The sequence below is a fragment of the Bos grunniens genome, chromosome 2 (genome assembly GCF_055505025.1).
Source record: "Bos grunniens cultivar Pamir isolate PY7600 chromosome 2, Bosgru_T2T1.0, whole genome shotgun sequence".
Classification (NCBI taxonomy): domain Eukaryota; kingdom Metazoa; phylum Chordata; class Mammalia; order Artiodactyla; family Bovidae; genus Bos; species Bos grunniens.
The window spans coordinates 52,204,579-52,222,360 of record NC_141166.1 but is presented as its reverse complement, the minus strand read 5'-3'; the positions used below and the strand labels follow the sequence as shown (position 1 = coordinate 52,222,360).

Here is a 17,782-nt window from a genome sequence, read left to right as displayed (position 1 = left end):
AACACATGAAAAGATGCTCAACATCACTCATTATCAGAGAAATGCAAATCAAGACCACTATGAGGTACCATTTCACACCAGTCAGAATGGCTGCGATCCAAAAGTCTACAAATAATAAATGCTGGAGAGGGTGTGGAGAAAAGGGAACCCTCTTACACTGTTGGTGGGAATGCAAACTAGTACAGCCACTATGGAGAACAGTGTGGAGATTCCTTAAAAAACTGGAAATAGAACTGCCTTATGATCCAGCAATCCCACTGCTGGGCATACACACTGAGGAAACCAGAAGGGAAAGAGACACGTGTACCCCAATGTTCATCGCAGCACTGTTTATAATAGCCAGGACATGGAAGCAACCTAGATGTCCATCAGCACATGAATGGAAGACAGCTGTGGTACATATACACAATGGAGTATTACTCAGCCATTAAAAAGAATTCATTTGAATCAGTTCTAATGAGGTGGATGAAACTGGAGCCTATTATACAGAGTGAAGTAAGCCAGAAGGAAAAACACCAATACAGTATACTAACGCATATATATGGAATTTAGAAAGATGATAACAATAACCCTGTGTACGAGACAGCAAAAGAGACACTGATGTATGGAACAGTCTTATGGACTCTGTGGGAGAGGGAGAGGGTGGGAAGATTTGGGAGAATGGCATTGAAACATGTAAAATATCATGTATGAAACGAGATGCCAGTCCAGGTTCAATGCACGATACTGGATGCTTGGGGCTAGTGCACTGGGACGACCCAGAGGGATGGTATGGGGAGGGAGGAGGGTGGAGGGTTCAAGATGGGGAGCACATGTATACCTGTGATGGATTCATTTTGATATTTGGCAAAACTAATACAATTATGTAAAGTTTAAAAATAAAATAAAATTAAAAAAATAAAATAAAACAAAACAAAAACCACACTGTGATAGTGTTTTGAAAATGTACTACTGCATATAAACACCCTTTGTGAAAACAATATACTATATTGTATGATCTTATCATTGCATACAAAATTAGATCACAGGCCTTCTCCAGGAGAGATATCTGAGTACCAGTACCCAAAAGAAAGGAATGAGAAAAGCACAGGGCAGGGAGATGGCCTCTTCCTATTCCTATAAGACAAATTCAAAAAGACAAATAAATCCACATTACACAACGGAAAGTTGAAAAGATATCATTTCTAGCAGTTAAGTTGTCTCACTGACAAAGCCCAGTTTTATGTCATGTATGCAACGGCACCTCACTCCAGTACTCTTGCCTGGAAAATCCCATGGATGGAGGAGCCCCGTAGCCTGCAGTCCATGGGCTCGCTAAGAGTCTAACACGACTGAGCGACTTCACTTTCACTTTTCACTTTCACGCATTGGAGAAGGAAATGGCAACCTGCTCCAGTGTTCTTGCCTGGAGAATCCCAGGGATGGGGGAGCCTGGTGGGCTGCCGTCTATGGGGTCACAGAGTCGGACACGACTGAAGTGACTTAGCAGCAGCAGCAGCACGTATACACATGTGTGTGGCCACACATATACATTTGGCTACAAGAGCCCAGAACAAAAAATGAGAGAAGATGCCCCACTAATGCTTAGCATGTCTTTCACTGGGTTGGTGGAAAGAAGGGAAGCCATGAGGAAAAGAAAGTCCAGGTTGGTGAAGTCAGGTAAAGTAAAGAACAATGCACTTTACATATGTATCTGTACAAAGAGATTAAATTAAAATTTGTTAAACAAAGGAAGAAGGGGAAAGAGGAACAGATGGAGGGTTGAGGAGGGGCCTCAGATACCGCAACCCACATTCATCTCACAGGTGGGAACTGGAAAGCCTCTGATGGGAGGGTGGCAGAGCTGGGGTGATTCTGGGTGGCTTAACTTCCTGGTTAGGGTTAGGTGCTCCTGTGTGCTAAGGATCCCAACTTCGGAAGGAATTCAGAGAAGTTGGTCAGCGAGGCCTCCCCAGTGTATGTCCAGGGGGCTTCCCAGAACAGAAACAACAGCTGCACTTCTGTAGCACACAGAGCTCTTAGCTTTCCCTTCGCTGGTCTGCAGGAGGCAAGAAAATGTGCTCATTATTGTGCCCTCATAACAATACCTACTATTAAGAACCAAGAGACCCTGGAGAGCAGATTGCTAGTAAACTGTGGCAGCTTTGGCTGGGAGGGTGAGAAAAGGTTCACGGACCACCCTGGAGACCTGGGTGCCGTGTCCTCTAGACAAAGATCCACCCAGGTTTTGAGAGGTCTTCTTTGAGAAAAATAATATAAAACTATATTACTTCTGCATATTTTATAAATACATATGTCCACGTGTGCCTATTGCTAGGATGCCCCCCAGTGCCTCAGAAGGGATGGCACAGGGGAAGCATACAAAGCTCGAGCTTCTAAACTGTGAGGTACACTGTCCTCAGCCCTAGGGCCAAGACCCTTAGCACCACAGTGCCCCCCAGTGTTCACACCATGACATCACCCACACAGAGAGGTATAATCTCCAACAGTTGCCCAGAAACTTCACCTCATGCCAGTCACATGGGCAGTACTTCCTAGGTCTCTGAACAATACAGATTATTGTAGCAGCTAATGTTCCATGGGATTTAAAACAAGGTATGGCAATTCGGTCCTTTAACTATGACTACTCCTTAAAATAAATGTGGTAATTGGGTGGGGGGTGGGGAAGGGAGAATTGGATTAGAGATGATGGTGATGCTCACTTATTGCTCTATATAATTCTATGTTATTTACAACCATGTTTAAATACTTAGGTTAAATTTGCAAGACTTTTAAAATTTATAGTTAAAATAATAAATGAAATAATTAAGATAGAATAGCTTTCATCTCTCTTAAAAAAAAGACAACAAAAAAAAACTTCAGTAAGGCCAGAAATACTTACTTAAAAGTACTGTGCCACAAATCTAGCACCGACAACATTGTAGGGTTCATTGCATTCAAGTGATCCCGAATATAAGTGCTTGCAGCTAAAAATGATTTCCTCCAAGGCTTTGGAAGAATTTCCATCCTGAAAACAGAGAAAATATTTAATTATCTTCTTTAAAAATCAAAAAATATTCTAATATTCAAAATACTTTTTGAATAATATTTTTTGAGTTTAATTTAAACGATCCCTCATGGTAATAATAAAACATGTTATATAATTACACTTTAAAGTATATAAAGGTCATACTCATTATGGTTTAGCATACTTTCTAATGCATATAAAATTAGATTTGAATTTTTATTATATAAGGACATTTTTTCCCTAAATGATTGATCTGATGGAGTCCACAAATAACTAACAGTAATTAAGCAGAAAAGAATAGCCAGCTATGTTTTATGTACATCTTCAAAGACTTTTTTAAAAGGAAACATTTAAACATTTTATACCCCTATCGGTTTTAAAACATTTTAAGAATATAGTCTAGCCTGGAAATCTCCTTAAATTTCACCTCTGACTTAAAGGTCATTACAAAATCAGGAACACTAACATTCTATTTAAAGACATGTATTCTGTAACTGATGGCTGGATGGTAAAGAATCTGCCTGCAATGCAGGAGACCAGGGTTCGACCACTGGGTCGGGAAGAACCCTTGGAGAAGGAAATGATAACCCATTGCAGTATTCTTGCTTAGACAATTCTATAGACAGAGGAGCTTGACAGGCTGTAGTTCATGGAGTCGTAAAGAGTCAGACACGAATGATAGAGGGTTTAATAATAATATTTTGTAACTCCTCCAACTTGAATAATCATCTTTTATATATTAAAGATGGGCCATCTTCATCTTTCAGAGTGTATTTAAACATTTATATTCTATGCCTGTAATTTTTTTACTCATTAATTTTAAACACTTAGTCTAGTTGTAATATATAGTAAGTTTAATTCAGTTTGTCATTTGTGGCCATACCACCTTTACAATTACAAAGGATAATTTTTGTCTATACCTGGGAGAAAAATATTCTCCATAGAAAATATATTGACTCTGTTTTTAGTTGTTAAGATAAATGATTTGGGGCAATTTTAAATGATATAAAAGAAACAAAGCAAAATTGAAGTGGTTACTTAATCACATAAGTTCTATTGAAACTATTTAAGAAATGTATTCCTAAAAACGCTAATTATTTTAGGGAAAATATATAGCAAGTGAATTTTCGTATTATGCATTCTATATTTTAATCCATGTAATAAAATGAAATATGTTCTATATTTGCATATTTTCTGTAACATTCCCAATGTGCTTTGAGGCATTCAAAATGCCATCAAGCTTTCATGTCTGCATCATATCTGAAGCCCATGCTTGGAGCTGTGCAAATACAAATAACTGTATCAAGTTCTTTCACCAGCATACTTATATTTTAACCACATAGGCATTCATCTGTCAGTACGTCTGCTTGTCTATCCATTTGTCCAACAATTTGTAAACATAATGTGTTTGTGTTTAGTCATGTCTGACTCTTTACAACCCCATGAACTATGGCCCGCCAGGTTCCTCTGTCCATAGGATTTTTCAGGCATGAATACTGGAGTGGGTGGCCATTTCCTCCTCCAGAGGATCTTCATGACCCAGGGATGGAACCCCTGTCTCCTGCATTGGCAGCAGATTCTTTACCACTGAGCCACCTGGGAAGCCCAGACATAACATATTAGGGCTTAAATACATAAAGATAATACAACCACTTGTATAAATGAAGTACACATATAAACATATATATGAGAAAATATAACCAGTGTATAAAGATATCCACATACACAGAGATGATCGCAAAGTCAATATTCTTAGAGAAAATTGATTCCTTACTCAGCACGATGGGGTGGAAGTTCTTCTACCTTTTTGTCATCTTCCTTTTCTCTAGGATCTTTCAAAACAAAATCAACTAAAAGAAAATTGAAAAGTTCCTATCAATAATCTTACAGTAATTACAGTATTTCCCAAACAACTGCAAAATTAACTCCTTTAAAATTGTTTACATTAAGCTTTTTAAAATAATGAGCAACGTGTATATTTATAAACACAAGAGATTTTTAAATTTTTTTTGAGAAAATCTATGATGTCTGTGTCTTTGAGAATGTATGTACTCTTTCTTAATGATGTCCCATTCTTTCATTTGAAAATCATTTCTTGTAATACTATATTTTCCTTTTGAGCTATGTACCACTGAAAGTAGTCTTATTGAATTGAAAATCAACAATACAGAGCAGTAGTTTCCCTTCAGTGAGGAAAGATAAATATTGCTCTGCTCTCTTTTAAATTGCTTAAGAGCATAGAACTATCTTGTTAAGAAATCAGTAAAGTGAGCTCCCTCTGCTTCTGTGGTCCTCAATTCAGTTAATTCTATTCTTCCTACTTTTCTTTGAAGATGCTCTTTCTAAAATGCAAATATGTTACTACCCCTCTGCTTAAAATATTTCAGTGACTCTCCTTTACCCTCAAATGCTTTTAAGAAGTTGCCTTTTGTAAGCCCTTAATATTCTTTCCTGAAATGCACCCTTTTCTTGGGCCACCAGAAGGGCTTGCAAGCCAGAAGAGCCTTTCACTTTTGTCTACTATTATTCCCACCACTTCTTAGGCCATGCACGTTTCCTAGTACATGTTCATCCTTCATGACTCGGTCCAGGTACCCCCGAGTCCTTCCTAACAAATCAGACATGGCCTCTTCTCCCTTAGAACATGTTCTCGATTTCTCTCCTCACTGTACTTGCTACTCCGCTTTATCATTTAGTAATCTGTCCATCCCTCTTATTACATTATGAACTCTTCAGGGGCAAGAATTTGGCTCTTGACATGACTGACACACTCAAAGCAGTCTTAAATGCAATGAATGGTCTCCTCCTTGAAGGGTTCCCAGACCATTTCAAAGCAATATGATTTCTCCCGCTCTGACACAGAGTCAGTTATATCAGGCTTACCACCACAAACAACTGGAGAACCTTTCTTTAAAAAAGCATAGATATGAAAGACCTGCCTCCAGAGGTTTTAATTCAGATGGGTGCAGAAATGAGCATTTTTTAAATGATGCTGATTATTAGTCAGTCTTAGAGTCTATTGGTTTATACCACGAGTCAGCAAACTTTTATATAAAGGGTTAGATTGCTAGTATTTTCAACTTGTGAGCCACAAGATCTCTATCACAACTACTCAGTCTCTTACGGTATAAAAGCAGCTAAAGACAATATGCAAGTTAATGTGTGTAGCTGTGTTCAGCAAAACTTTATTTACAAAAACAGGAAGTGGGCCAAATTGGGCCTGTGAGCTGTAGTTTGCTAACCTCTGATCCATTGCAATAATTTTGTAATTGATCACACTCTACTTTATGATATCAGTAATATTAAGGCTATGGTTTTTTCAGTGGTCATGTATGGATATGAGAGTTGGACTGTGAAGAAAGCTGAGCGCTGAAGAATTGATGCTTTTGAACTGTGGTGTTGGAGAAGACTCTTGAGAGTCCCTTGGACTACAAGGAGATCCAACCAGTCCATCCTAAAGGAGATCAGTCCCGGATGTTCATTGGAAGGACTGATGCTGAAGCTGAAACTGCAATACTTTGGCCACCTGATGCGAAGAGCTGACTCATTGGAAAAGACCCTGATGCTGGGAGAGATTGGGGGCAGGAGGAGAATGGGGATGACAGAGGATGAGATGGCTGGATGGCATCACCAACTCGATGGACATGAGTTTGAGTGAACTCCAGGAGTTGCTGATGGACAGAGAGGCCTGGCGTGCTGTGATTAATGGGGTCGCAAAGAGTCGGACACGACTGAGTGACTGAACTGAACTGAACTGAATGCTAACTAACATTAAAATTTTCAGTTATGTTCTTTGTTGAGGGGATATACCCCTACAAATAGAAAGACTGTTTTGAAATTTTTTTGCTACACTTTATTAATGAAATTTGCCTGAGACCTGAAGCAATATAACAGCAAAACAATAAACAGCATAATAAATATAATAAATAGCTTCAAGTATAGATGTCAATTTTAAACTTTCAAAAATTCATCTTTAATATGATACATTCAAATCATAAAGCAAAGAGAAACACTGATTTACCTATGGATTTTTTTACACTAAGAAGATAATCTTCTCTCATTTCATCAGACAATGCAAGTATGCTGTTAGTGAGGACCTTCAGATGCTGGGGGACTAAATTCAACACATGCTCCAGCCAAGAGTCTTCCATTGGTGCTACATGGTCCGTATCAATTCCATGGTGGATATAATAGTAATATCTCTACAGAAAAGAGAGCAAGAAATGGAGACGGGTTTAGTACTATAATGGGTTTCCCTAGTGGTTCAGATGGTAAAGAATCTGCCAGCAATGCAGGAGACTTGGGTTCATTCCCTGGGTTGGGAAGATCCCCTGGAGAAGGGAATGGCCACCCACTCCTGCTGGAGAATGCCATGGATAGAGGAGTCTGGTGGGCGACAGTCCCTGGGGCTGCAAAGAGCCAGACATGACTGAGCAACTAGCACTTTCACTTTAGTACTATAATAAGAGAAGTATTTATCAAAAATAAAACTACTTAGCAAAATTAAAGTTTTAGAACAAATAATTTACAAATTATAAAAAATGGTCTTCTGCAATTTGTATTGCCATTATTTGTGTGTGCTCTGTTTAGTCATTCAGTCGAATCCAACTCTTCATGATCCCATGGACTGTAACCTGCCAGGCTTCTGTGTTCATGGGATTCTCCAGGTAAGAATACTGGGTAGGTTGCCATTTTCTACTCCCGGGGATCTTCCCGACCCAGGGATCCAACCTACTTTCCTTGTGTCCCCTGCATGGCAGGCAGGTTTTTTACCACTGTGCCACCTTAGAAGCCCTGGTATTATTTGATCTCTCCTATTTGGGGCTTCCCTGGTGGCTCAGAGAGTAAAGCATCTGCCTGCAATGCAGGAGACCCGGGTTTGATCCCTGGGTCAGGAAGATCCCTTGGAGAAGGAAATGGCAACCCATCCAGTACTCTTGCCTGGAAAATCCCATGGACAGAGGAGTCTGGTAGGCTACAGTCCATGGGGTTGCAAAGAGTCGGACATGACTGAGTGACTTCACTTACTTACTTATATTAAAAAGATGATTTTTATCTCATGAAAGTCAAAGCTCTTATCTTAATTCATAACTATGTTATAAAACATGAAGTTCAGTTCAGTTCAGTTCAGTCACTCAGTCGTGTCCGACTCTTTGCAACCCCATGAATCACAGCATGCCAGGACTCCCTGTCCATCACAAACTCCCGGAGTTCACTCAGACTCAAGTTCATCGAGTCAGTGATGCCATCCAGCCATCTCATCCTCTGGCATCCCTTTCTCCTCCTGCCCTCAATCCCTCCCAGCATCAGAGTCTTTTCCAATGAGTCAGCTCTTCGCATGAGGTGGCCAAAGTACTGGAGTTTCAGCTTCAGCATCATTCCCTCCAAAGAAATCCTGGGGCTGATCTCCTTCAGAATGGACTGGTTGGATCTCCTTGCAGTCCAAGGGACTCTCAAGAGTCTTCTCCAACACCACAGTTCAAAGAAGTTAGATTACCAAATATGTAATACGCTAAACAGAACCCACGTGGAAGTAGAATTGTGTGAAAATTGGCTTTAGGGACCTTGTATTATTGTCAATCAGAAGTAGATATTAAAAGCTGTAAGTGAATCAATATTCCCTATTCATTAATCTCAGAAATATTATACCATAGGATTTATGAAATTTCCAATTGGCCTATTGGTAGTCCATACCATAATTTTCAAATGTTGTTAAATGTGTGCATGAGAAATTCATTTTAAGATGTGACAGTATTTCTCTAGTAATGGGCATTTAACTTCAATGTATTTTCACAAGCTTTTACAAGTCACTTAGAAAAGAATTCAAATATCAAAATACTTTCAAATTAGTAATGTTAAAGTCTTTGATATTTACTTTTTAAAATTTTTATATTTGAAATCCTTGAAGAATCACTTTTTTTAAAGTAAGCTAAAAAAAAACAAAAAAATAAAGTAAGCTGATATGGTTTGTGAAATGTACATTACATAACTAAGATAATTTCTCATAGAATAAAGACATGGAAAAGCTATACATGATGAGGCTAGCTTTAACATAGGAGCAAGGAGACTTGAGATTCTCTGTGGTCTTAGGAGACAAGGGAGAATACGATTTCCTCCATTCATCCAACAGAGCAATTTTATAGAACTTCATATTTACTCTCACATTCACATAGTTCCATAAGGAAGAAGTGCAGAATAATCTCAAAAGCATAAAAGCACCTTCAAGGTCTTCCTTTACTTTTAATTATACTGACAAAGAAATATCTTGTTACCAAGATGTCTTTCTCTATTGCAGAAGTGGTTAGTTTTGGAAGTGTGCTTTCATCAGGAGTCGCTGAGTCTAAGGCAGCATCTTGTTGCCTAAGAAAATGACAAACACACTATTCAAATGTATATAAAGGTCAGTTAGAACATATATCAATAGATTTATCAGACTGCAGTCTATAAAAATAAGAAAAGTACATTACCGAACATTTTTAAAATAGTAAAACATTTACTTGGTACCATATTCCTCCCAGATTACTTTCTCTTTATTCATAGACACAATGTCTCACACACCCAGGTATACTAGAAGTGATTTGAAATATCTAAATCAGAGGCCACATCCTTTTTGATAAGCTTTATTCATTCTTCTTCACTGCTCCAAAATCATCTCTCTCCTGAAATTTTATAGAAATGTTCTTGCATTATTCCTGAAATATGTATGACTAAAATCCCATGGACAGAGGAGCCTGGTAGGCTGCAGTCCATGGGTTCGCGAAGAGTCGGATACGACTGAGCAACTTCACTTTCACTTTTCACTTTCATGCATTGGAGAAGGCAATGGCAACCCACTCCAGTGTTCTTGCCTGGAGAATCCCAGGGACGGGGGAGCCTGGTGGGCTGCTGTCCGTTGGGTCGCACAGAGTCAGACACGACTGAAGCGACTTAGCAGCAGTAGCGTTTATAAATGAGGTTTAGAAAAGCATGGATGGGAAAGACTTTGAGTATAGTTTTGCCAAAGACACAGATATATTCTTCCAAAGACCATCTCTCAGATTTCTCGGGCCACATTAAAAGTTAGCAACAAGTGACATAGAAGTTCATACACTGCGATGTATTTATTGTTGACTGATTGTTCATACAATACTGTAATGTTTCTAGCTATAATTTACTTCAAAATCTGTACCAGATATGATCCACATTTTGCGACTTCCTGTGGGGCTCCTATGTTCATATCTTCAAAGCAATAAATTGTTCTCAAACAGCTTTATCCTCTTTATCATTGACTGTATCATGCTGCAGATCCCAACTTCATCTGGGATGGATACAGGTTAGTGACAGTGTAATAAAATACTTTTTCCCACTAACTGTCCAGTGAGTGGAGACAGGTGGTTTATTAAATATCTGTCTTAAATATCATACCAAAGTAGGTACTCAGAATGGATCTTATGACTTATTTCATCTTTTGAAAATCTAGGAATCCACTATTCTGTGAGCTTTACACTTACTCTTTTCAATTAAATGGACCAGAGAAAAGAGTCAAGGCAATGTCTCAAGCAGTGTCTCAGGTAATGTCTCAGTTTAATTCAGTATGTAGATTTAGGAATGAAATCTGCCTAGGAGACTCCTGAAAGAGGTCAAGACTTGCAGTCAACAGGTACCAAGGAAGGAAATGAATACAAAGGCTAAGAACAAGGAAGTTATCTGAACAGCTTTATGCCAGCAAATTAGACAATTTAAATAAAAAGAACATATTGATGCTTTTGAACTGTGGTGTTGGAGAAGACTCTTGAGAGTCCCTTGGACTGCAAGGAGATCCAACCAGTCCATTCTGAAGGAGATCAGCCCTGGGATTTCTTGGAAGGAATGATGCTAAAGCTGAAACTCCAGTACTTTGGCCACCTCATGCAAAGAGTTGACTCACTGGAAAAGACTCTGATGCTGGGAGGGATTGGGGGCAGGAGGAGAAGGGGATGACAGAGGATGAGATGGCTGGATGGCATCACCGACTTGATGGACATGAGTTTGAGTGAACTCCAGGAGTTGGTGATGGACAGGGAGGCCTGGCGTGCTGCGATTCATGGGGTCGCAAAGAGTCGGACACGACTGAGTGATTGAACTGAACTGAACTGAAATCCTTTAGGATTTAGGATTTTTGTCTTTTAAGACAAAGTAATAAATGTTTATCAAATGAGGGAATAAGCGTATGTAAGGACTGGTGAGAGCATCAAGATATTCTGTGGTTGGAAAGGGAAGGGTTATTTTAACGGCAAAAGAAATCACCTTATTATTCTGGTGTTTGCATAGTAAAAAGATACTACTGACCATCATGTTCTTCAGGAATCAGGACATCTGGGCTCAGATTCTGCCACTATAAAGTATATGACCTTAATAACTGGGTTGTTTTTCTTTTTAATGGCAGAAATGCTTATCTTATCTAATTTGCTGAATCCTGGCATTCAAATTTCATCCTCTATGAGAGTAACATGGACCTAAAAGGATGCAGCAAGGTTGGGAGAGGGGAGGAGATAGGAGGCTGGCGGCAACAAGAGAGGCTGCAGAAATTCTTGCCATCAGAATGAAGATCCTTTCAGCTCTAACACTCCATGACTCTATTTTTCTGTGGCCACAGGCGAAAATTCTGCTCACTGGAGACAGTAATAGAAGCTCTTTACTGATCACCTAGTCAGGCCCTAAATAGTTCCACATATATTTTCTCTAAATCATACACCTACTATTACAGGGCACAGTGATATAATTATTCCCACTGTATAGATGAAGAAACAATGTCAAAGAGATTAAATAACTTCCCCTTTACACATCATTAATTAAATATAAAAACAAGGATTTGATTATCCATAAGTGCTTCTACAGTGCCATGCTCTTTTCATCAAAGCAACATCCCTTTCAGAAATAAATCAATCAATGCTAGAAACACTGTACCTGGTTAAAGGGAAAATATGGTGTATTTTATTTTACAAAAATGAAAGAACAAAATTGATATTTTTTTCTCTTTATCAATAGAGATTTTTGATTCAAGATAGTAACACAAACATCTATTTTTTCAAGTTTTTCTGTGAAAATGGTAGTAATGTTAGCCCATGATTGTGAAGCAACTAGAGGGTCATCAGTTGAGGAATTATTTCAACAAATTTCTGGAACATGAAAAGAAGACACAGAAGAGTTGAAACAATTTAAAACACCAGAAACAATAACTCATGCAGCAGAGACTGAAATCTGCCTTAAGAGACTCCTGGAAAAAAAGGTCTGGATTTGCAGTCAACAGGTACGAAGGGAGGAAATGAGCACAAAGGCTAAGAACAAGGAAGTTATCTGAACAGCTGTATCCCAGCAAATTAGACAATTTAAATAAAAAGAAAATATTCCTAAAAGGCAAAAAAGTACTAAACATGATTCAAGAATAAATAAAAAATATGATGAGATCTATATCAAATGAACTAATTGAATTAGTATGTATGGATGTGAGAGTTGGACTGTGAAGAAAGCTGAGCACTGAAGAATTGATGCTTTTGAACTGTGGTGTTGGAGAAGACTCTTGAGAGTCCCTTGGACTGCAAGGAGATCCAACCAGTCCGTTCTGAAGTAGATCAGCCCTGGGATTTCTTTGGAGGGAATGATGCTAAAGCGGAAACTCTAGTACTTTGGCCACCTCATGCAAAGAGTTGACTCATTGGGAAAGACTCATGCTGGGAGGGATTGGGGGCAGGAGGAGAAGGGGACGACAGAGGATGAGATGGCTGGATGGCATCACTGACTTGATGGACGTGAGTCTGAGTGAACTCCGGGAGTTGGTGATGGACAGGGAAGCCTGGCGTGCTGCGATTCATGGGGTCGCAAAGAGTCGGACACGACTGATCGACTGAACTGAACTGAACCTTTTTACAAATAAAAGTGCAGGTCCAGATGGTCTCACTAATAAGTTCTATCAAACAGGTAAGGAATAACTAATGCAAATTCTACACAAATTCATTTGGAAAATAGAGTGGTTGGAAACACTTCCCAACTCATTTTAAGAAGCCAGTAGTGCTCTGATACCAAAGCCAAAGACAACACAAGATAAGTACAGTCTCATATTATTCATTTGTAGACGTGAAAATCCTTAAAAGTTTAACAAATGTATAAAAGGGATTACACAAAAATAAACAATGACGAAGTTAAAAGAAATGCAAGATTTCTTTAACATATACAAAGCAATTAATGTAAAGGAAACAGTGACAGACTTTGTTTTCTTGGGCTCCAAAATCACTGCACATAGTGACTGCAACCATGAAATTAAAAGACGCTTGCTCCTTGGAAGAAAAGCTATGACAAACCTAGACAGCATATTAAAAAGCAAAAACATTACTTTACCGACAAAGGTCCATTTAGTCAAAGTTATGGTTTTTCCAGTAGTTATGTATGGATGTGAGAGTTGGACCATAAAGAAGGCTGAGCACTGAAGAACTGATGCTTTTGAACTATGGTGTTGGAGAAGACTCTTGAGAGTCCCTTGGACTGCAAGGAGATCCAACCAGTCCATCCTAAAGGAAATCAGTCCTGAATATTCATTGGAAGGACTGATGCTGAAGCTGAAACTCCCATACTTTGGCCACCTGATGTGAAGAACTGACTTATTGGGAAAAGTCCTGATGCTGGGAAAGACTGAAGGCAGGAGGCAAAGGGGACAACAGAGAATGATATGGTTGGATGACATCACTGACTCAATGGACATGAGTTTGAGCAAACTCTGAGACAGAGTGATGGACAGGGAAGCCTGGCGTGCTGCAGTCCATGGGGTCACAGACTGACTGAACTGAACTGCCATATTTAAAAAATAACAAAAATCAAATGATGATCACAATGGACATCAAAAAAGCATTTGACAAAAATCCAGCACCCACTCATGACAAAACCTTACAAAAAACTACCTTAATCTAATAAAGAATATCTTAAAAACCTACATTTAACATGATAGATAAATGTGAATGACTGAATGCTTTCCCCATAAGATTTGAAATTTCATTGTCACAAGTTTTATTGAACAATGTACTGAAAGATCTACCAAGAGCAAAATGGAAAGAGAAAGAAAAGAAAAACATCTAAACTGAAAATGAAGAAATAAATCTATATTTGCAGAGAACATGGTTGATATGTAGGAAATTCTAAGGAAACTTTTAAAAAGCTCCATAACTAGTAACTAGTAAGGTCTCATGGTACAAAATTAACAAGCAAAAGTCAATTTTTCTATATACTGACAAAGAACAACCAGAAAATGAAATTTAAAAACTTCATTCACATCAAAAAGAGAAGTAGAAGCACTTAAGAATAAGTCTTTCAAAGTCTAAGATTTGTACATTAAAAATGTAAGACACTATTGACAGCAATTAAATAAAATCTAAATCAATAGAGGGAAATAACATGTTCATGGACTGGAAGGCTCAATATTATCGAAATGGCAATTCTCTCAAAATTGATTTACAGATTCAATACATTGTCTACTATACCTCAGTATGCTTTTCTTTTTTTTATAAAGAAGATGACAAGATGATATTAAAGTGTACATACATGGAAATGCAAAAGACCTAGAATAGCCAAAACAATTTTGAAAGAGAATTTTGTGGAATTAAACTACCTGATTTCAAAACTTAATATAAAGCCATAGAGATCAAGACAACACGATAGCAGTGTAAACACAGACAGTTGAAGGGAAATAGAAGCCTATACACAGTCAAATGATTTTTTACAAAGGTGCCAAGGTAATTTAATGAAAACTGTCTTTTCAACCAATGGGGCTGAAACATTTGGATATTGATATGCAAAAAAAAAACCCTTAAACACTTACCTCACAACATAGATACTGAAATAAAGCATACATATAAATGTGAGAGCCAAAACTAAAACTAGAGTTAAGCTAAACATCTAAGAAAACATAATATTTACAATATTATGATAGGAAAAGGTTCTTAGATATGACTCTAAAGGAATGAACTATTAAAAAATCAATAAATCAAGCTTCAAACTTTAAACTTTTGCTTTTTAAAAAATTCCATTAGGAAAACTAAAAGATAAACCACAGACTGAAAGAAAATAGTTTCAAAGGATATATCTGATAAAGAACTTCCATAGAAAATATATAAAAAACTCTTACAGTGCAATAATCAGACAAACAACCCGATTTTTAATAATGGGCAAAAAGTTTAAAACTGAAAAACAAAAAGATTTAAATTGACAATTCCCCAAAGAAATTATGTGAATGCCAAACAACTACAAAAGAGATGTCCATCGTTATTGGTCATTAGAGACATAACAACTTAAAGCCGTGATAAGATCCAACAGTACATTTACTGGAATGACAAAACACAAGACAAAGCATGGGCAAGACTGTGGAGAGATTAGAAACTTCTTTATTCATTCTTATGGGAATGTAAAATAGTATGATGATTTGCAAAAGAAAATTTAGAATTGTCTTAAACATATACCTCCTATCAACACATAACACAGAATTTCTACAACTAGGTATCTACCCAGAAGTGAAAACATATGTCCACGAAAAGACTTGCATGCAAAACTCATAGCAGCATCATTTATAATAGCCCCAAACAATAAGCAAGATGGATTTCAAATACATACATATTGTACAATTCGATTTATGTGAAATTTTAGAAAAGATAATACTACAGAGATAGAAAGCAGATCAATGATTGCCTCGGGCAACCAGTGGTAGAGAGGATTAATTGAAATGGGCAAAAGGGAATTTATGGATGACAGAAGTATTCTAAAACTGGATTTTGGTGAAGGTTGTGCAACAATAGAAATTTACTAAAATTCATTCAATGTACATTTAATATAGGTGAGTTTAATGGTATATAAATTATATCTTAATAAGGCTATGTTTCTTAAAGCCTGTATAGAAGACTATGAAAATATAACATTCAGGGGAAAAAAGGAAAAGACAAACTGCACAAACACAGACTGCAAAATAATAACAAATAAAGCAACACAGGCTTCTCATCAACAATAATACATGCCATTATGTGGCTATAGAAAATACCGTGTTGTGTAAATAAAATTTGCTAACGGAGTAAAACTTAAAGATTCTTATCAAAAAAAGGGAGGGGTTTAAATATGTCAGGTGATGGATGTGCTAAATTGACTGTAGAAATTCTTTCACAGTGTATATTAAGTCATCACATCATACGCTTTAATTTTATTTGTCAATAAAGCTAGGGGAGGCTTCCCTTGTAGCTCAGTTGGTAAAGAATCTGTCTGCAATGCAGGAGACCCACGTTCAATTCCTGGGTTGGGAAGATCCCCTGGAGAAGGAAATGGCAACCCACTCCAGGACTCTTGCGTGGAGAATCCCATGGACAGAGGAGCCTGGCAGGCTACTGTTCATGGGGTGCAAGAGTTGGACACTACTTAGCAACTAAACCACCACCACCAAATGGGGAAAATGTTAATATTTTTCAATCTAATGTTTTCCAGATTTGTAGGGGAAAATTGCTATTATCCTTTAACTCTGCAGCCAGCTTACTCATCATTTCAAGAGAAAGGCAAAATTAGTGGAGACCTTTATAAAATGAAAGTTTTGGGTTTACTCTCTACAGATTCTCACTGGAAGAGCTACTAAGGGATGGACTTCAGCAAGAAAGAAAATGAACCTAGAGGTAAGAAGCAGAATGCAAAGACTATTTTCTAAAAAACTAGAAAACATGTTAGTAAATCTAAGTAAGTGTTAACTTTAGGAAAAAAAGAGAATGGGGAATTTAAGGACTTGGTAAAACTAAAATATTATAGAACTATTGGTAGAAATAAAATAAGCAATCACATGAAAAATGCAAGGAAAGTTCAGAGCTAAGCTAAAGTACTCCAAAGTCCTTTCATATTATTCAGGGAGAAAATGAATCAAATGCATTTTAAACTTAAGAAAATATAAATTACAATGTGTGTGTGTACTTGTGTGTGCTCAGTTGCTCAGCTGTGTCAGAGTCTTGTGACCCCGTGGACTGTAACCTGCCAGGCTCCTCTGTCCATGGGATTATTTCCCAGGCAAGAATACTGGAGTGGATTGCTGTTTCCTCCTCTGGGGATCTTCTGGAACCCAGGGATCAAACCTGCATCTCCTGCATTAGCAGGTGGATTCTTTACCAATGTGCCACTTGGGAAGCCCCCTATAAACCGTAATACATGGTTTCAAATGCTTGGGTAACCACTAAAACAATAAAAATACATTTTATAACTTTTAAGACAATAGGAATAAAGGAAGAAAATAGAAAATTCGATTCAATAGAAATAATAAAAAAGATTAAATAAAGCAACACATAGTAAAAAAATACAAAATAAGTTGTTAGAATTAAGCTTACATATATAAGAATACCAATAACTAATATTCGATTCAATAGAAATAATAAAAAAGATTAAATAAAGCAACACATAGTAAAAAAATACAAAATAAGTTGTTAGAATTAAGCTTACATATATAAGAATACCAATAACTAATAATGGGATTAAACATGCTACTGAAGTCCAGAAACTCAGACTGAATTGTAATTAGTCCAACTTACCTGCCTCCTGAGAAACCCATATGCTGGTCAAGAAGCAACAGTTAGAACCAGACATGGAACAACAGACCAGTTCCAAATTGGGAAAGCAGTACATCAAGGCTGTGTATTGTCACCCTGCTTATTTAACTTATATGCTGAGTACATCATGTGAAACACCAGGCTGGATGAAACACAAGCTGGAATCAAGATTGCCAGGAGAAATATCAACAATCTCAGGTAAGCAGATGAC

At 37.6% G+C, this 17,782-nt stretch overlaps 1 protein-coding gene across 1 annotated transcript in view; it reads right to left on the bottom strand.

The window, feature by feature from the left end:
• Window positions 1–17,782, bottom strand: part of DNAH7 (dynein axonemal heavy chain 7) — a 259,815-nt gene that overhangs the window by 211,598 nt on the left and 30,435 nt on the right. The window contains 4 exon segments of the mRNA XM_086366894.1: window positions 2,882–3,007; window positions 4,782–4,857; window positions 7,029–7,209; window positions 9,280–9,367. Of these exon segments, the coding sequence (XP_086223020.1) occupies window positions 2,882–3,007; window positions 4,782–4,857; window positions 7,029–7,209; window positions 9,280–9,367 (471 nt within the window).